At 43.5% G+C, this 21,029-nt stretch overlaps 1 protein-coding gene across 1 annotated transcript in view; it reads right to left on the reverse strand.

Annotated features, from left to right (window-relative positions):
* LOC311248741 (protein FAM131A-like) overlaps positions 1 to 20,108 on the reverse strand; it is a gene marked incomplete at both ends in the record, with an annotated part of 61,640 nt that extends 41,532 nt beyond the window's left edge. Inside the window, one exon of the mRNA XM_084339573.1 lies at positions 19,961 to 20,108. Within this exon, the coding sequence (XP_084195699.1) occupies positions 19,961 to 20,108 (148 nt within the window). The remainder of the gene's footprint in view (positions 1 to 19,960) is intronic.
* Positions 20,109 to 21,029: the final 921 nt, after the last annotated feature.

Raw genomic sequence — 21,029 nt, forward strand, 5'->3', positions numbered from 1 at the left:
CAAGTTATAGACCACAAGACATTGTGTAAACAGTAACGTGATGTTATCATGTCATCCACGGAGTACATCTCGACGAAAATGGACAAAAAACACATTCTGACGTTCGCAAAATAGGCTTCTAAACAATGTTATATGCATATACGCTACTTGCTATAGGCAAGCGATTGAATACAGCTGTGAAATGGGCCATAACGTACGTGTTATTAACCATACTGTACATTTAAATCATATCGCCTTCTATCAGCCCCACAACACAGCATTGCACACACCGGTGCATTACGTCCTGTCAGGGAAATTATTCGATAAACCTCCATAAACACACAATCCGTGATGCATGCAGCACAAAAACACTTCACCTTGTGATTCCCAACCTGCAATATTAAAGATGCTGGGACAATTTTCTAAAGATTGAGGTCGTACACAAAACAGTTCAGTGGATAGTATAATGACAAAAATAATAGACCCACACACTTTTGATCAAGATAGTTAATCAATCAAAACACTACACCATCCCCTTAATTTGGAATAATGTCAAACAATTTACAAATCAATAAGTTACTCATTAACCTTTTTATTTTCCATTTAAAGACAAAATAGAATGCAGGTACAAAATAGATTCAAGAGGTTTATTCGTCACATACATACATAAGTTTAAAGTTTGTTTATTATTTATATAGTTTCTGTATGAGCCCCTGAGTGTGCGTCATACAGTGAAAAAAGTAAGTAAGTAAAAAGTAAAGTAAAGAGGAATATTCAATATACATGTATACAATATACACTACAGAGTAAAATGAGTAAACAGTGAGGTGTGTGGAAAGATCAGTGTCAAACTGATCTCAACCAATACAGACAAATCACACTACTACTGTATAACCCTAATCCCCTCGCCCTATACATCCCAACCCCAGTTTTGCAGACACACATCTTCTTGTCTCACATTTGAGTTGCCATAACTCAAATATGTTCGGTTACTGTGACTTATAGTTCTCAGTTAAGGCAACTCAAATGTGAGACAAGAAAATGTTCCTGTGTGTCTGCAAAGCTGCCATGTACAGATCTTTGTCAATGCCAAAACTGTGCAAATGTTTCTAAGGAAACTGAGGATATAGGGCTACATGTGACTTACAGTTCTTAATTAAGGCAACTCAAATATGTTTGGTTACTGTGACTTACAGTTATCAGTTAAGGCAACTCAAATGTGAGACAATAAGATGTTCCTCTCTCTGTCTGCAAAACTGCCATGTACATATCTTTGTCAATGCCAAAACTATGCAAATGTTTCTAAGGAAACTGAGGATATAGGGCTACATGGGATGATGACTCAGATGACAGTGGTGAGGATGATTAACGTCAGTGTTGCCTGGGAAGTGTGGTGGTGGATGAGGGGATTCTGAAACATACTTTAAACATCACTATGAACTAGCAGAGCTACATAAACATCACTGTAAACAAACAAAATAGATGGCATACAGTATCTGAAGAAAACTAGAATGCTAGTTATGTAAACAAAAACACAGCTAAACTGTATCTCAGCACAGCATCAAATAGTGTATCCACATCTTGATTGATTAAAAACTGTATTAACAGATTGCAGAATGGGTACAATAGTACGGCTCAATACACACATGTTACACTCCCAGACCTGCCCAAGGCTGGGAGAGTCAACACCACAGTCACAGTGTGAACAATGGGTCTCGCTTTCCCACACAAGGAACAGACAGTATGAAAGATGTGAATAGTGGTATCATGGCACCATCTAGTGATCTTTTACAGATGATGCACACTGTGGTGATAAACCTCCTAAACAGTTTGTTGTCGGTGCATTTATGGTTGTATAGCCATGTCCCTGTTGTGTTGATATTTGTATTAGTTCTAGTTCTTATGTCTTTCTTCCCCCAGCTGTCGTCCATTATTAATTAGTGTTAATTAGTGTCCGTATTTATGGTCTGTGGTTTGTTGAGTTGCTTGTGGAGTCATTCCTCCTTGTTACCTGTCCTGTGATGTCTTTGTCAAACGTCGTCCTTGCCCTGTAGTTGTGTTCTGTCTAAAGTAAGTGTATGTTAGTTTTCTGTTTATTGCTCTTTTGTTTTTGTGTGTTCAGTCCGTCTTCTGGTTAGGTGTTGTTTGTATTTAGAGCCAGTGCGACTGTGCCTATTATTTTGTGCCTTGTGTACCTTTGTCGTGGCTAAGTAAAAGCTCTTAAAATCGTGACCGTCATCTCCTGCCTCATATCCCTGCTCACTCTTGTCCTGCTGCCTTGGGTTCTACCTCCACCTTACCTCACCGTAACACACATACTTGTTAAGGGGGTGCAGACCAGAGATCAGGGTCCCCCATTTTCAATTCATCATGACATTTATGACATACACGACATAAGTTACAGATATATATCATGACATTTATGACACAAATCGATCTCTAAACAATGTGTGTATGTCTTGTACACATTCTTTCTGAACGGACGTGAGATGCACATAACATTGTTTAGAAACCTTTTTGCGAACTTTAGAAGGTGTTTTTTGTCCATTTTTGTCCGTAACGCTACTCTGTGGATAACCTTGTTCCCATTTTTTTCTCCTCCGTGAGATGTAATTTGTTGTCACCCGCCGGCTGTATCCTCGCAACAAAGAGAGCTGCTATTGGTCGAGCGCAAGATACGTGACCGAACTCGCACCAATTACGTCAAATAAAACTCTGTGGTGACCAAGTATCCGTTTGCGAGGAAAGATCTAGTCCCGACTTTAAAATTATGATTGCACAAAACGGGCTAGTTTGTCAATGGAGAACTTTTTGTTCCTAAATCTACACCAATATATCTTTCACCCAGAGTGAAAATTGTGTAGTTCGGGGAGGTGGGAACGAGAATAGTTTTCTAGCCACTTCTCAGCCTTCACCATATGGCCTATTCTTCTTGCTTTCATTCTATTCTGTTTCATATTCTTCACGGCCTCTCTCTCTCCCCTTTTCCCCCCCAATCATCTATCTTAAAGCCTCTTTCCACATGTCTGCACCTGCTTGTTGCTCTTGTTTTCTCTCCCTTGTCTCATAATTCTCGTGTGGATCTCTTTCTCTATCTCTCTCTCTTGCTGTATCTCTCTCTCTGTCTCTCTCTCCTTGTCCCTATCACATCTCATGTTGATATCTCTCTCTCTCTCTCTCTCTCTCTCTCTCTCTCTCTCTCTCTCTCTCTCTCTCTCTCTCTCTCTCTCTCTCTGTCTCTCTTGAGAACTGCAGTCTATCTGCTTGATAGAGAGATTGATGCTCCCATTCATCCTGGACAGTGTCTTGGAGGCCCTGAACTCTCAGTGTCTCTCTCTGACAAAACCTTGAAACATTCACCGTCCCAGACGGCCTTACGGGCTGCTCTTTAATGCTCCCTTCTTTCTTTTGACTTGTGGGCCATATCTCAATCCCTATTTCAGTCATGATGACAATGAGAGAGCTGCTTATCATCACTTATTTTGTCTTGGCAGATAGTTGTGGTACTTCATCTACAGGCTTTGCCCACTGTGCTACTTTCAACTTCTGGAATTGTGTCAACGCTCGACGATGTCCTAAGCTTATCATGTGACGCATGCTTCATTTGAATAGGACTGACATCTCATGGCCGGCTGATCTCATGCGCTACTACAGAGCTCAGTTTACTTTTCCATGCGCAGCTGTACCCATGTGCCATACCGCTAAGACAGTATTGAATGTACGGAGAGTGATGTTATCTATTGATTTTATCTATTTTTTACTAATTACTTCCTGCTTTCCTGCTGTCTGACACTTTTCTCTGTCGCTCTGCCCTATCCCTACCTTAACGTTATAATTAATGATTGATTATAACTAAGGCTGTCAAAGTTAACGCGATATTAACGCGTTAACTCCCGATTCTATAAATTTTTTAACTCAAGATTAACTAAATTTTTTTTTTTTTTTTTTTTACTAGACTTCACTCAGGTGTATTATTGATGCTCTCATTGATACTATGTTTGTTTCTGAACTCAGCAACTGGCTGGCCCTCTTTATCAACAAGCCAACCAGCTAAAATGGCTAATGTAGCTAATGCTAATGCAAAAATTGTAGAAAGGGACCCAGGCCTTGAACTGTGCCCTAAGAGAGGGAACCTCTCCCTGAGAGAGGGAGGTTTGGAACCTAGCCCTGAGAGAGGGAGGTTTGCCCTGAGAGAGGGAGGTTCGAAGGGTCAAAGTGACCTACCACTACTGCATGAACCAGGATTATCATCGGAGGACCTGACCCCCCGGCCATCAACCCCACGCCGCTCGGGAAGAACGAGGCGCCGTGGAACAGTGGATAAGCCACCACAGCTACTGGCTAATGATAAAGACACCGAAGCTAATGAACAACAAGCTAACGGTAGGAAACGCCCTGGCCCTGAGGAAAAGAACAGGCCGCAGCACACTGACGAACAGGAAAACATTGTACCAACAACGCTGATAATAGGTGATTCTGCTGTAGGCTATATCAACAAAAAGAGAAATACAAAGATATACTGCTACCCTGATGCAACTGTTTGTGAAATAACAAAGCACATTCCAAAGATTCAATCGTAAAACACAACAGCCAGGAAATTAATCATCCACGTAGGAGCAAATGACATCTCAAATAGACAGTCTGAAAATCTGAAATGTGATTTTATTGAATTGCTGAAAATGCTGGATTCCACAAACATTGAATCGCACATCAGTGGCCCCTTGCCAACAGTCTCTAAATTGACTGAAAGATTCAGCAGACTTCTCCAGCTAAACAAATGTCTCTCAACTGCTTGTGTGCTACACAATGTAAATTACATTGCAAACTTCGACATGTTCTGGAGACGTGAACAGTTGTTCCAAAGGAATGGATTTTCTCTGAACAGATATGGAGGAAAAATTTTCTACTCCATCGACAATGGCCTTGCAACAAGCTCTAAGACGGACAGTACAATAACACAACCTAACTCTGATGACGTCAAGAAAGACAATAGAATTGCTATCGGAGGACATACAGAGCAAGCTGATTGCTGAGGGGTCGGAAGTTACGACTGGATCTGATCGCGGAGGACATCCACAGGATTACAGCAGAACTAACAGCGCCCCCCCCCCCCCCAGCTCCCCCTGTATCGACGTCAAGGCAGTATATCGGCGTTCACCATTGCCCCTCCCCCCCAGCCTTTCCCCCCCTGTGTCACTCTCCCCCTCCCCCCTCCCTCTTGATTGGGCATCCCCCTCCCCATCAATAACCCTAAAACGCAGGGCGCCCCTCCCCCCCAGCCCCCCCAATCTTTCCTCCCGTGTGTCACTCTCCTCCTCGACCCTCCCTCTTGCCATGTCATCACCAAATTACCAGGCACCCTTTCCCCCCTCTCCCTCCTCATCCCTGCTCTCCCCCCTTCTCCCCTCCCCCCTCATCTCCCCCCACCTGCCTTTCATGCCAAAAATGGTCGAACTGGTAAATGCTGGTCGGATTTACAGCCAAGCATCTCCAAAACATCACAAAAGAACTATTCCGCCATCTTTCCTCGAGAGCCCGCAACTGCAACCTCCGAAACCACGCCCCCCCACCTTGCACCCAAACTACTGCTATCAATTTGTTCCAATAACAAACCATGCTGTTCCTGTTCACACTACTATCAGACTCAAGAAGAAATGCCTGACACGTCGCTCAGCCAAGGCCGGCCACACCCCCATCACAAAATCACTGACAATGGCCCTTCTGAATGTTAGATCGTTGAGCAACAAATCTTTCTTAATCAATGATCTGATAACTGAAAAGAATTTGCAATGCATGTTCCTAGTCGAGACCTGGCTAAATGACATTACTGGTGCGACAACGCTGATAGAAGCCTGCCCTCCAAATTATAAGTATTATCAATCGGTCAGACAAAATAGAAAAGGGGGAGGGCTTGCCGCTATTTTATCTACATCGTTTGTATGTAATGACATTGACATGGGTGAATTTACATCATATGAATATCTTGCTATTGAGCTCAAAGCTGAACTGTCTTTGCTCATCATCACATTGTACCAGCCACCAAAATACTCATCAATATTTCTGCAGGAATTCTCAGAGCTAATCTCAGTCGGTATCCTTAGAAAGATTAATCATACATGGAGATCTGAATATTCATATAAATAAGAAGAACGACCCCAAGGCTGTTGAGCTTACCAACCTACTGGACAGCTTTGAGCTAATACAACATGTAAATGACCACACTCACCAACATGGTAACACCCTAGACTTAGTGATGACAACAAGGCTGAACATTGATAAAGTATCAGTAATCGAATTACCTATATCTGACCATCACTGTGTATTCTTCAATGCCAACCTAAACTTAACAGAGACAAAAAAGGTAACCGTTGTAAAGCGAAGCGTACTAGATGACATCGCAGAAGAGAAGTTCTCAAACATTTACATTTACATTTACATTTAGTCATTTAGCTGACGCTTTTATCCAAAGCGACTTACAAGTTCTGTACGACAGGTCATCAGGAAGGGTACAACTCTATCAGCTGAGTAACAATATTCATCAAAGTGTTGCATGTTACAGTGTAGGTTAGTTTATTAGGACAAGTGCATGACAGTAAGGTTAGTTAGGGTTAGATTTTTTTTTATTATTATTATTTCAGATAATGGTTGAAGAAGTGCGTCTTTAGTCGACAGCGAAAGATTGGACGGGATTCGGCTGTCCTAACTGGGGTGGGTAGTTCATTCCACCATTGTGGGGCAAGGACTGAGAATAGGCGGCTTCTCTTTGATGACCCTCCCGGAGCTTGGATAGGAGTAGGTCTGAGGCGGCCAGAAGATGCAGAGCGTAGGGGTCTTGAGGGTGTGTAGTTAGAGACCATTGACCGGAGGTAGGCGGGAGCGGTTCCCTTTGCCGCACGGAATGCTAGGTCGAGGGCCTTGAAGCGGATACGTGCAGCAATGGGGAGCCAGTGCAGGTCCCTAAGAAGTTGGGTGACATGGGCCGACTTCGGTAGGTTTGAGATCAGGCGGGCCACTGCGTTTTGAATGAGTTGAAGAGGCTTGGTGGCAGTGGCCGGGAGGCCAGCTAGCAGTGCGTTGTAGTAGTCGAGGCGGGAGATGACTGTTGATTGACGAGGAGTTGGGTGGCTTCTTTTGTCAGGAAGGGGCGGATCCTTCTGACGTTTCTCAGGAGGAATCTTCAGGTTCTGGTTGTCGCTGCGATGTGAGCAGAGAAGTTCAACTGGTCGTCGAGTACAACACCAAGGTTCTTGGCGGTCAGGGACGCGGTCACAGCTGCATTCTCGACTGTGATGGAGAGGTCGGTCAGTTTGAGACAAACTGAACCATCCAGCCTGGACTGTTCTTTAAACTGCATGGTTGAAAATCTGAACAACACCCTATCATAATACACTGGATGCTGTCGCTCCATTAACACTTTGAATGCCAGCCACGACATAACACGTGTTAGCAGCCCGCCCCCTGAATGCCCACCACGATAATTAGCGTGATTTTTTTTTAATTAGCGATCTGAATTCATATTTCATCAACCGTTGGGAAACCAGCCCCACCAGGCGCTCAGATGTGAAAAAAGCGCCCCCTATCGTCTCCCAGGTGGTAATGCACCCTTTTGGAATGGACTCAATGAAAATGGATGAGAAAAAAAAACTCCGGAATCCACATTTTACTTCTCACGCATGTACCCCGAGCCACTCGGAGTCATTGTGGACCATCAGAACAGCGTGTAATATGTCTTTACAGTACGTAGCATTGAATCAATAAAAGGATCGATTTTTGGAATGGCGATCAGGAATTGGAATAATCTTTTTGGAGAACATCTGATCTCAGGTAAGGAATCTATTTTACCAGTCTTAGGATAATCAGACCTGTTTTCATGGAGATATAAGCTTTTCCCCTATATGTGATATGGCTGTTTGGCTGTGCGAGCGATCAGGAAATAAGAGAATCGATTTTCAGCTCGCGGCACCATCGTGCATACGTACACATATACTATCGATAATCTAGTGTTTATTTGAAAACGATTCATAAATAGGCAGAAAAATGACAACGTTCTAGAATATTCCAGTACAGGGCGTTTATCACAGAATCTTTAAATTTTCCGTGAAAACAAGGGCTTTTCAAAATGCTATAAAACGGAAATGAACCGATAAAAAAATTATCCGCTTCGACAATGTTGACTGGAAAATGAGTCATTGATAAGCGACGGGCAGATTAGACACATAGCCATAATTTAAAACATAGATTAGGCGATATTAACGCTAACATTGAAGTGGTTGATGGGCATTAAAGGGGGTAAAAAGGAAAACACGTCCGGCTCTGAAAGTGTTAAAGGAAAAAAAAAAAAGTCAAGTGACAAAATCTCCCCATGGTTAAATAATAGCAGTGTTGGTCAGACAAAGATAAGCTGTAGAGCTGCTGAACGAAAATGGAGGAAAACCAAGCTCACGGTCCACTGTGATATATATAAGGAAGCCATGACTGTAACGTTCGGGGTTCTGTCCTACCTTAGGATTGAATCCTACTGTCTGTCTGGAGTACTACACATTGTTGTTGGGTTTGCACTAATTGTATGTCACTTCTGGTTTGCTGTCTCACACTGATTGACTGTCACATCTGGATGCTGTCACTGGCTGTCATTCTGGCTGTCACTAATTGACACGTTGGTATGTTAGGAATGTGGCCTTATAATGACTCCTGTTCTCTTGTTCCCTGCTGGAGCTTCAGATTTCCCTACGAGCAGACTTCCTGAACAAGTGCTGACCCGATTACACTTTAGTGTTGTTCTCTGTTGACGCTTGGCGTCCTTTGTGTTCTGCTACTGCTCATGTGTTCTCAAAATAAAGAGGACACACATTGTTTTGAAGAGCAAAACACTTCTCCGTCTCTTTCATTCCTTGACCATTGGAACTCTCCCCTACCTGCTATCGTAACACATGACTGCCTATAACAAAGAAATACGAGTGGCAAGAAAGGACTATTTTTCTAAGATTATCACAGAGAATGTTGGAAACTCTAGAATATTATTCTCAGCCATCGACCAGCTACTCAACACTGCCCCCACCCTCCACAGTCATCTGCATCAAAATGTGAAGAACTAGCATTATTCTTCAATAACAAAATAACTTCAATTAGAGCCAGCATTAGTCCTGATACAAACATGGACATCATCAGCAAACCCTGCGAAAAAGTAACCATAGGAAAATTTGCTTGCATTACATCAACTGAGCTTTACAAAACTGTAAAGCTCCTCCACTTCCTGTATTGACCCTATACCCACAGCATTTTTTAAGCGAATATTCGAGAGTATTGCAAGTCATGTCCTAAATATTATAAATACATCGCTTCTGACAGGTATTTTCCCAGACGCATTCAAAACAGCTGTCGTAAGACCCTTACTAAAGAAACCCAAACTAGACAGTAATGTACTAACCAACTATAGGCCAATATCCAACCTCCCATTCATCAGCAAGATACTCAATACAAATAAACTCCTTTCTCAAAGAAAATCAGGCTTCAGAACGCACCGTAGCACTGAAACTGCTCTTACAAAAATAATTAGTGACCTCAGAATAAACTCTGAAAAAGATTAAGCAAACAAAGTCTCAATTCTCGTCCTATTAGATCTAAGCGCAGCGTTTGACACGATTGACCATGATATCCTAATAAATCGTCTAGAAAAGTTAGTTGGTCTTTCTGACTATATTAAACTGGTTCAGAACATATAACAAAGGGAGAAAATATTACATCAGGCTTGGAGATCATTCTTCTGAGAAACATGACACCTACTTCGGAGTTCCACAGGGGAGCTGCCTTGGTCCATTATTATTCTCACTATACATGCTGCCACTCGGAGACATCATTAGAAAGCACAATCTATGTTTCCATAGTTACGCAGATGACACACAATTGTACATCTCCTCTGAACCAAATGATCACACAGCTATAAACTCCATTTCCGCCTGTCTCTTAGCAATAAACAAATGGATGATGACGAACAACTTCCTAAAATTAAATGAGGGCAAAACTGAAATCCTACTAGTCGGTCCTATAACAAAAAGAGAAATGTTACAGAGCAATATGGGGCAACTTACTCCTTGGATCAAACCCGAAGTTACAAGTCTTGGTGTTATAATAGACTCAGACCTAAGCTTTAAATGACACATCAACAAGGTGACAAAAACATAATTTTCCACCTTAGAAACATAGCTAAGGTACGGCCGTTTATAAATCAAAAAGACGCTGAAAAACTGATCCATGCCTTTATCTCAAGCCGACTTGACTACTGTAATGCACTCCTCACTGGCCTCCCCAAAAAAAACACAGAACGACTCCAACTCATTCAAAACTCTGCAGCTAGGCTACTAACTAGAACCAAGAGGAGCGACCACATCAGTCCTGTATTAGCTACTGTAACCTACACTGGCTTCCGGTAACATTTAGAATTGATTTCAAGGTCCTCCTCCTTATATACAAAGCACTAAATGGAACAGGATCAAGCTACATTGCAAATTCTCTAGTCAACTATGTGCCTCCTAGAACATTGCGATCATCTACTACTGGTCTATTGAAGGTTCCAAGCCACAGTCTAAGGAAAATCGGGGATGCAGCCTTTGCAAACTATGCACCAACGTTATGGAACACACTATCTATGGACATTAGGGAAGCTATATCTCTTAATATTTTCAAAAATAAGCTAAAAACGTACCTCTTCACCATAGCCTTCTAATACACTCCGCTGTACTGTAGCACTATTTTACTCTGTCCATTCTATTGCATAATTTTACTATCTATTCTATTCTACTAATCTATTATTGCACTGTATTATTTTACTCTGTCTATTGCTTTTTATTACAGGTTCAAAACTGTCAGGTTTTTATTGCACTGGACTACAGTTTTCTGTCTATTGTTTATTACAGGTTCAAAACTGTCAGGTATTGAACTGTGTGTGTATCGAGCAGGAGACTACTGTCTGATACGGCTTGCCTTAAAATGTGCATTTGGTTCTAGTTAGTAGCCTAGCTGCCGAGTTTTGAATGAGTTGGAGTCGTTCTCTCTCTCTCTCTCTCTCTCTCTCTCTCTCTCTCTCTCTCTTACATTTACATTTACATTTAGTCATTTAGCTGACGCTTTTATCCAAAGCGACTTACAAGTTCTGTACGACAGGTCATCAGGAAGGGTACAACTCTATCAGCTGAGTAACAATATTCATCAAAGTGTTGCATGTTACAGTGTAGGTTAGTTTATTAGGACAAGTGCATGACAGTAAGGTTAGTTAGGGTTAGATTTTTTTTTATTATTATTATTTCAGATAATGGTTGAAGAAGTGCGTCTTTAGTCGACAGCGAAAGATTGGACGGGATTCGGCTGTCCTAACTGGGGTGGGTAGTTCATTCCACCATTGTGGGGCAAGGACTGAGAATAGGCGGCTTCTCTTTGATGACCCTCCCGGAGCTTGGATAGGAGTAGGTCTGAGGCGGCCAGAAGATGCAGAGCGTAGGGGTCTTGAGGGTGTGTAGTTAGAGACCATTGACCGGAGGTAGGCGGGAGCGGTTCCCTTTGCCGCACGGAATGCTAGGTCGAGGGCCTTGAAGCGGATACGTGCAGCAATGGGGAGCCAGTGCAGGTCCCTAAGAAGTTGGGTGACATGGGCCGACTTCGGTAGGTTTGAGATCAGGCGGGCCACTGCGTTTTGAATGAGTTGAAGAGGCTTGGTGGCAGTGGCCGGGAGGCCAGCTAGCAGTGCGTTGTAGTAGTCGAGGCGGGAGATGACTGTTGATTGACGAGGAGTTGGGTGGCTTCTTTTGTCAGGAAGGGGCGGATCCTTCTGACGTTGCTCAGGAGGAATCTTCAGGTTCTGGTTGTCGCTGCGATGTGAGCAGAGAAGTTCAACTGGTCGTCGAGTACAACACCAAGGTTCTTGGCGGTCAGGGACGCGGTCACAGCTGCATTCTCGACTGTGATGGAGAGGTCGGTCAGTTTGAGACAAACTGAACCATCCAGCCTGGACTGTTCTTTAAACTGCATGGTTGAAAATCTGAACAACACCCTATCATAATACACTGGATGCTGTCGCTCCATTAACACTTTGAATGCCAGCCACGACATAACACGTGTTAGCAGCCCGCCCCCTGAATGCCCACCACGATAATTAGCGTGATTTTTTTTTAATTAGCGATCTGAATTCATATTTCATCAACCGTTGGGAAACCAGCCCCACCAGGCGCTCAGATGTGAAAAAAGCGCCCCCTATCGTCTCCCAGGTGGTAATGCACCCTTTTGGAATGGACTCAATGAAAATGGATGAGAAAAAAAAACTCCGGAATCCACATTTTACTTCTCACGCATGTACCCCGAGCCACTCGGAGTCATTGTGGACCATCAGAACAGCGTGTAATATGTCTTTACAGTACGTAGCATTGAATCAATAAAAGGATCGATTTTTGGAATGGCGATCAGGAATTGGAATAATCTTTTTGGAGAACATCTGATCTCAGGTAAGGAATCTATTTTACCAGTCTTAGGATAATCAGACCTGTTTTCATGGAGATATAAGCTTTTCCCCTATATGTGATATGGCTGTTTGGCTGTGCGAGCGATCAGGAAATAAGAGAATCGATTTTCAGCTCGCGGCACCATCGTGCATACGTACACATATACTATCGATAATCTAGTGTTTATTTGAAAACGATTCATAAATAGGCAGAAAAATGACAACGTTCTAGAATATTCCAGTACAGGGCGTTTATCACAGAATCTTTAAATTTTCCGTGAAAACAAGGGCTTTTCAAAATGCTATAAAACGGAAATGAACCGATAAAAAAATTATCCGCTTCGACAATGTTGACTGGAAAATGAGTCATTGATAAGCGACGGGCAGATTAGACACATAGCCATAATTTAAAACATAGATTAGGCGATATTAACGCTAACATTGAAGTGGTTGATGGGCATTAAAGGGGGTAAAAAGGAAAACACGTCCGGCTCTGAAAGTGTTAAAGGAAAAAAAAAAAGTCAAGTGACAAAATCTCCCCATGGTTAAATAATAGCAGTGTTGGTCAGACAAAGATAAGCTGTAGAGCTGCTGAACGAAAATGGAGGAAAACCAAGCTCACGGTCCACTGTGATATATATAAGGAAGCCATGACTGTAACGTTCGGGGTTCTGTCCTACCTTAGGATTGAATCCTACTGTCTGTCTGGAGTACTACACATTGTTGTTGGGTTTGCACTAATTGTATGTCACTTCTGGTTTGCTGTCTCACACTGATTGACTGTCACATCTGGATGCTGTCACTGGCTGTCATTCTGGCTGTCACTAATTGACACGTTGGTATGTTAGGAATGTGGCCTTATAATGACTCCTGTTCTCTTGTTCCCTGCTGGAGCTTCAGATTTCCCTACGAGCAGACTTCCTGAACAAGTGCTGACCCGATTACACTTTAGTGTTGTTCTCTGTTGACGCTTGGCGTCCTTTGTGTTCTGCTACTGCTCATGTGTTCTCAAAATAAAGAGGACACACATTGTTTTGAAGAGCAAAACACTTCTCCGTCTCTTTCATTCCTTGACCATTGGAACTCTCCCCTACCTGCTATCGTAACACATGACTGCCTATAACAAAGAAATACGAGTGGCAAGAAAGGACTATTTTTCTAAGATTATCACAGAGAATGTTGGAAACTCTAGAATATTATTCTCAGCCATCGACCAGCTACTCAACACTGCCCCCACCCTCCACAGTCATCTGCATCAAAATGTGAAGAACTAGCATTATTCTTCAATAACAAAATAACTTCAATTAGAGCCAGCATTAGTCCTGATACAAACATGGACATCATCAGCAAACCCTGCGAAAAAGTAACCATAGGAAAATTTGCTTGCATTACATCAACTGAGCTTTACAAAACTGTAAAGCTCCTCCACTTCCTGTATTGACCCTATACCCACAGCATTTTTTAAGCGAATATTCGAGAGTATTGCAAGTCATGTCCTAAATATTATAAATACATCGCTTCTGACAGGTATTTTCCCAGACGCATTCAAAACAGCTGTCGTAAGACCCTTACTAAAGAAACCCAAACTAGACAGTAATGTACTAACCAACTATAGGCCAATATCCAACCTCCCATTCATCAGCAAGATACTCAATACAAATAAACTCCTTTCTCAAAGAAAATCAGGCTTCAGAACGCACCGTAGCACTGAAACTGCTCTTACAAAAATAATTAGTGACCTCAGAATAAACTCTGAAAAAGATTAAGCAAACAAAGTCTCAATTCTCGTCCTATTAGATCTAAGCGCAGCGTTTGACACGATTGACCATGATATCCTAATAAATCGTCTAGAAAAGTTAGTTGGTCTTTCTGACTATATTAAACTGGTTCAGAACATATAACAAAGGGAGAAAATATTACATCAGGCTTGGAGATCATTCTTCTGAGAAACATGACACCTACTTCGGAGTTCCACAGGGGAGCTGCCTTGGTCCATTATTATTCTCACTATACATGCTGCCACTCGGAGACATCATTAGAAAGCACAATCTATGTTTCCATAGTTACGCAGATGACACACAATTGTACATCTCCTCTGAACCAAATGATCACACAGCTATAAACTCCATTTCCGCCTGTCTCTTAGCAATAAACAAATGGATGATGACGAACAACTTCCTAAAATTAAATGAGGGCAAAACTGAAATCCTACTAGTCGGTCCTATAACAAAAAGAGAAATGTTACAGCAATATGGGGCAACTTACTCCTTGGATCAAACCCGAAGTTACAAGTCTTGGTGTTATAATAGACTCAGACCTAAGCTTTAAATGACACATCAACAAGGTGACAAAAACATAATTTTCCACCTTAGAAACATAGCTAAGGTACGGCCGTTTATAAATCAAAAAGACGCTGAAAAACTGATCCATGCCTTTATCTCAAGCCGACTTGACTACTGTAATGCACTCCTCACTGGCCTCCCCAAAAAAAACACAGAACGACTCCAACTCATTCAAAACTCTGCAGCTAGGCTACTAACTAGAACCAAGAGGAGCGACCACATCAGTCCTGTATTAGCTACTGTAACCTACACTGGCTTCCGGTAACATTTAGAATTGATTTCAAGGTCCTCCTCCTTATATACAAAGCACTAAATGGAACAGGATCAAGCTACATTGCAAATTCTCTAGTCAACTATGTGCCTCCTAGAACATTGCGATCATCTACTACTGGTCTATTGAAGGTTCCAAGCCACAGTCTAAGGAAAATCGGGGATGCAGCCTTTGCAAACTATGCACCAACGTTATGGAACACACTATCTATGGACATTAGGGAAGCTATATCTCTTAATATTTTCAAAAATAAGCTAAAAACGTACCTCTTCACCATAGCCTTCTAATACACTCCGCTGTACTGTAGCACTATTTTACTCTGTCCATTCTATTGCATAATTTTACTATCTATTCTATTCTACTAATCTATTATTGCACTGTATTATTTTACTCTGTCTATTGCTTTTTATTACAGGTTCAAAACTGTCAGGTTTTTATTGCACTGGACTACAGTTTTCTGTCTATTGTTTATTACAGGTTCAAAACTGTCAGGTATTGAACTGTGTGTGTATCGAGCAGGAGACTACTGTCTGATACGGCTTGCCTTAAAATGTGCATTTGGTTCTAGTTAGTAGCCTAGCTGCCGAGTTTTGAATGAGTTGGAGTCGTTCTCTCTCTCTCTCTCTCTCTCTCTCTCTCTCTCTCTCTCTCTCTCTCTCTCTCTCTCTCTCTCTCTCTCTCTCTCTCTCTCTCTCTCTCTCTGTGCGCATGCGTGTGTATGGTGGTGGAGGAGCGTGGAGGAGCGTTTGCGGTGTGAGTGAAACTCTAACTTTTTCTCTAACTTGTTGTGTTTAATGTTATGAATTAGACTATTGCTTATTTATTGTTTGCTTTTACGAGAGTGTTGGCTTTAGTTGTTTCGGTTGAGTTTAGCCGTAGTATCTAAGTGACAATTGTTTGGTGAGTGCTGCCGCTGCGTCGTGCCTTTACACAGGCATGGCGGAGCAGGGAGGAGCACCCTCCGGTTTGGAGAGACTTACACGCAAACACGGCTTGCGACTCTCTCCAGACCACGGTGTCTCAGTGGAAGAATGTTGTTTGGCTATCGGCGCAGTCGTGGGATATGCGAGCGTTAAGTCAGCTTCAAGGATGAATCGGGCAGTCGTAATTTTCCTTGATTCTACCGTTAAAGTGAATCAGATGGTGGAAAGTGGAGTGGTGATTCGGGAGACGCTTACTACGGTGTTTCCACTCGTCACCCCCCCGAACCCAGCCAAACGTGTTATAATATCTAATGTCCCCCCGTTTTTGAAAAATGGACTTTTGGAGAAAGAACTGTCAAGACACGGGCAGTTAGTTTCACCGATTACAATGTTCTCTCTCGGGGGGACCTCGCGTCACGTTAAACATGTCGTGTCTTTTAGGAGACAAGTGCATATGATTCTGAAGAAGAAAGATGAGGAACTGAGTTTAGTTTTCAAATTCAGGCTGGACGATTTTGACTACGACATTCATGTGAGCTCAGGCAGAATGAAATGCTTTGGATGCGGGGAAGAGAATCATTTAATTCGTGCGTGCCCAGCGAAAAGGGGTGAACAGCCGACTGCTGGCGCGGAGGCTACAAAGACCGCAGGTAGCAGTCAGCCAGCAGCCAATAAGCCTTCGGCAGCTGCCCGCGCTGCAGCGAGTACACCTACTGTTACACGCACAGCAGCGCAAACAAGTGTGAGTGAGAGGCCAGTTGCAATTATTGCAAAAGCTCAGGTACACAGTGGAGAGAGCGGGGGAAATGTTGTGCAGGCGCAAGCCGCGCAAAGCATCAGCACTATACAGGGGAATCTACTAATTGATTTGAACAGTGATACTCAGGTCGAAGTGAGAGAGGATTTAGAGAGTACAGCAACCAGGATAGCGGAGTCTGTACTGGTTGAGGAGGATGAGACAGAGATGGATGTTTCAAAAGTTGTACGAAAGAGGAAAAGCAGGGCTACTTCGAGGGTTACTGGCGGGCAGGACGCGAAGGCAGCTAGGAAGGAGCAGAGCCCTGCCCCCTCTCAAACGAGGCAAGGCTCAGGAAAGAAAGGACAGGACGCACAGTCACAGGACAGTAGTAACAGCAGTGAGGAAGAGGAGGATGTGCTCTTGAGTGATTTATCACAGCCTGAGTTCTCTTTCGAACAGATAAAAACATTTTTGAAAGATACCAAAGGTAAATCTATTAAATTAGAGGAACTTTTCCCTGATTTAAGGAAGTTTCATGATTCTGTCACAATACACATGAGGAGTGGGGAGGACGCAGGGCTACCTTTTTTCTCTCACCACGAGGGATTCCGCTTAAAGAAAATATTATCAAGAGTCAGAGCAAAAATCAATGAGGAGGCTGTTGGTCCTGATGATGTATAGGCCTAATGTGTTTTTTTGCTATTGTTTGGTTGCTGCTGTGCTGTATACTAAACATGTGTGAATTTAAACTGGGGTCTTTAAACGTTAATGGTGCTAGAGAAGATGGTAAGAGAGCTGCCCTGTACAGCCTGATCAGGGGCAAGAAGCTAAATGTTACTTTTCTTCAGGAAACTCACAGCACGGTTGAAAATGAATCTGACTGGAAGAGGGAGTGGGGTGGGGGAGCTTTCTTCAGTCATAAGAGTAGTAACAGTGGGGGAGTTGGTTTTCTTTTTTCTAGGGATTTTCTACCTGCTTCATGTGTTGTTGATGAGATCATTCCAGGCAGGTTGCTTAAACTCTGTGCTGTATTTGAAAATGTAAAGATGTGTTTTGTAAATGTATACGCTCCAACGGTGGGGTTGGAAAGGTTATTGTTTTTGGATAAATTAAAAGATACTCTTAGTGCTTGTAGTAGTGAGGAGTATCTGTTTGTGGGTGGTGATTTTAACTGCACTGAAGATCCCGTGTTAGACAGGAATCATCAGGAGCCGCATGCGGCTTCTAAAGCCTGTCTAATACGACTGGTTGAAACCATTGAACTGTGTGATATTTGGAGATATCTCCACAGTAATCAGCGGCAGTATACCTGGGCTCATTCCAGGGATAATTATTTATCGTTAGCCAGGCTTGATCGTTTGTATTGTTTTGAACATCACATGAGTGTGGTCACAAGCTGTTCCATAAGTCCGGTGGGTTTATCTGACCACTCCCTTGTCCAGTGTTCTATTTTTATAAAAAATGTAAAGTGTAAAAGTGCATATTGGCACTTTAATGTCTCTCTGTTGGCTGACAATGGTTTTAAGGATGCTTTTGGTTCTTTTTGGGCTGACTATAGGCAAACTAAACGTGACTTTAGTTCACTGCAACAGTGGTGGGATGTAGGTAAAATACATATAAAACAGCTTTGCCTACAGTACACTCTCAATGTTACAAGAGACATGGCCAGATCTATGAGAGCTCTGGAGAGAGAAGTGATGGAGATGCAGGAGTTGGCAGGCTCCACTGGAGAAAGAGAACATATTGAAGTTTTCAAAAGGAAAAAATCAGCTCTGTCTGACCTGCTGGGTATCTCTGCTAGGGGCGCTCTGGTTAGATCCCGTTTTCAAAACGTGGTCCAGATGGATGTTCCGTCTCACTTTTTCTTTGGTTTGGAGAGCAAGAATGGCCAAAAGAGGCTGCTACACTCTCTGAGGTCAGACACTGGGCAGATGCTGCATGAGACAGCCGACCTCCGTCGATGTGCGGTTGGTTTCTACAAAGAGCTCTATAGAACTGAGTACCAAGAAGAGCCGGAGGTGGCACGGTCCTTCTTTGAGGGCCTCCCTAGAGTCTCAGCTGAGGACGGCGCAGAGCTGGAAGCACTGCTGTCAGGCCAAGAGCTGCTAGAGGCTTTGCAGAGCATGCAGAGTGGGAAGGCGCCTGGGATTGACGGTCTCCCGGTTGATTTTTACAAGTCTCTCTGGTCTGTGATTGGTGAGGATCTTTTGAGTGTCCTCAGTGATAGTCTGAGAAAGGGGAGGCTGCCTCTGAGCTGTAGGAGAGCGGTCATCACTCTCCTGCCCAAGAAGGGAGACTTACAGAACATCAGGAACTGGCGTCCAGTGTCTTTACTCTGCTCCGATTATAAAGTGCTCTCAAAGGTACTGGCAATGAGACTGAGGAAGGTGATGGAACGGGTCATCCATGTGGACCAAACCTACTGTGTGCCCAGCAGGTTGATATCTGACAACATTACGTTGATTCGAGATATTTTGGACCTCTCTGGTGTTTTGGGTTGTGAACTTGGTCTGATTTCTCTAGATCAAGAAAAGGCTTTTGACCGAGTTGAACATCAGTACCTGTGGAAAGCAATGCAGGCTTTTGGTTTCAGCTCTGGGCTTATAGCTATGATCCAGGTCTTGTACAGAGACATTGAGAGTGTACTTAAGATTAACGGTGGTTTAAGTGCGCCTTTTGAGGTTCAGAGGGGAGTCCGACAGGGCTGTTCTTTATCAGGAATGTTGTACTGTCTGGCCATAGAGCCGCTGTTACACAGATTAAGGACTCATTTGTCGGGTTTTTCTTTTCCGGGTTGTGACATGAAATTCAAACTGTCTGCATATGCTGATGATGTCATGATTATGGTAAAGTCCCAGCACGACATTAATATTGTACAATCAAATGTGAGGGCTTTTGGTACTCTCTCTTCTGCTAGGGTGAACTGGCAGAAGAGTGAGGCCTTAGCAGTGGGTAAAGGGCCAATTGATGGACTTGTGTTACCTGGAGGCCTGACTTGGAAGAGGGGAGGCCTAAAGTACTTGGGGATTTATCTTGGGGATGAGGTATTTTCTTCCAAGAATTGGGACGGTGTGGTGGAGCAAGTGGAGGGCCGGCTGAAGCGATGGAAATGGATTCTTCCAAAACTGTCGCTGAAAGGTCGGGTCCTTATTATCAACAATCTTGTGTCCTCCATGCTGTGGCATCGGCTAACATGTACGGACCCGCCACTGAACCTACTGTCTAAGGTGCAGGGGTTGATGGTGGACTTCTTCTGGGACCGGTTGCACTGGGTCCCGCAGAGCGTCCTTTTCCTGCCCAAGGAGGAAGGGGGACAGGGGCTTGTCAACTTGGCAAGTAGGGGAGCTGCGTTCAGGCTCCGTTTCATTCAGAGACTCCTGACAGGACCGGCTGATCTGGTCTGGAGACCTGTGGCTCGAGCCATACTGGAGCGGTGTGGTGGGCTAAGTCTGGCTGAGCCGATGTTCCTCATGGATTTAAAGGGTTGTACAATGAAAAACCTGCCCCGTTTCTACAAGGGACTGTTAACAGTGTGGGGCTTGTTTACGAAAGAGAGACTGAAGGACGGTGGCTCTTTGTACTGGCTTCTGAGGGAGCCGGTGGTTCATGGGACTCGTTTTCAGGGTGGGGCCGAGCCAGCACTGAGGCAAAGGCTGTGTGAGGCGAAGATGTTCACGTTGGGTAATGTGCTGGAGGTGTGCGGTCCCCTTTTTGATAATGCTGCCGGTCTGGCCTCACAGCTGGGCACAAGGTCTGTCAGGGTGATGGGCCGCCTATTGGGGGGCTGGAAACAGCAGCTGACTGATAATGAACTGGAAATGTGTGTTGATTATTGTAATGGTCAGTTATTGCCTGCTGTAAATGATTCTTTTCCTGAGGTGAAACTTATCCCTATTTTTAAATGTGATGGTTGTCTGTTAGAGGTGAGCAGTGCTGCTGATTGCAGGCTGAGCACCATGGTGGGCAAAGCTATGTACTACCTGTGTGTTAAAGTGTTGAACCAAAACAGGCTGAAGGATAGGGTTGACACTCCATGGAGAGCTCATCTGGGCCTACAGGAGGCTCAGAGGCCTGAGTGGAGAGCACTGTACAAACCACCGTTAACTAAAAGGGTTGGGGATTTACAATGGAGAATTTTACATGGTGCAGTTGCTGTGAACGCTTTTGTCTCTGTGATTAATTCTGATGTTGAAGACACCTGTCCTTTCTGCACAGAGAGGGAAACAGTTTTTCACTGTTTTTAAAGTGTGACAGGCTCTTGGTTTTTTTTCAGTTCCTGACCCGCATG

The sequence above is a fragment of the Notolepis coatsorum genome (assembly GCF_963971535.1).
Source record: "Notolepis coatsorum genome assembly, contig: SCAFFOLD_228, whole genome shotgun sequence".
NCBI classification, from domain to species: domain Eukaryota; kingdom Metazoa; phylum Chordata; class Actinopteri; order Aulopiformes; family Paralepididae; genus Notolepis; species Notolepis coatsorum.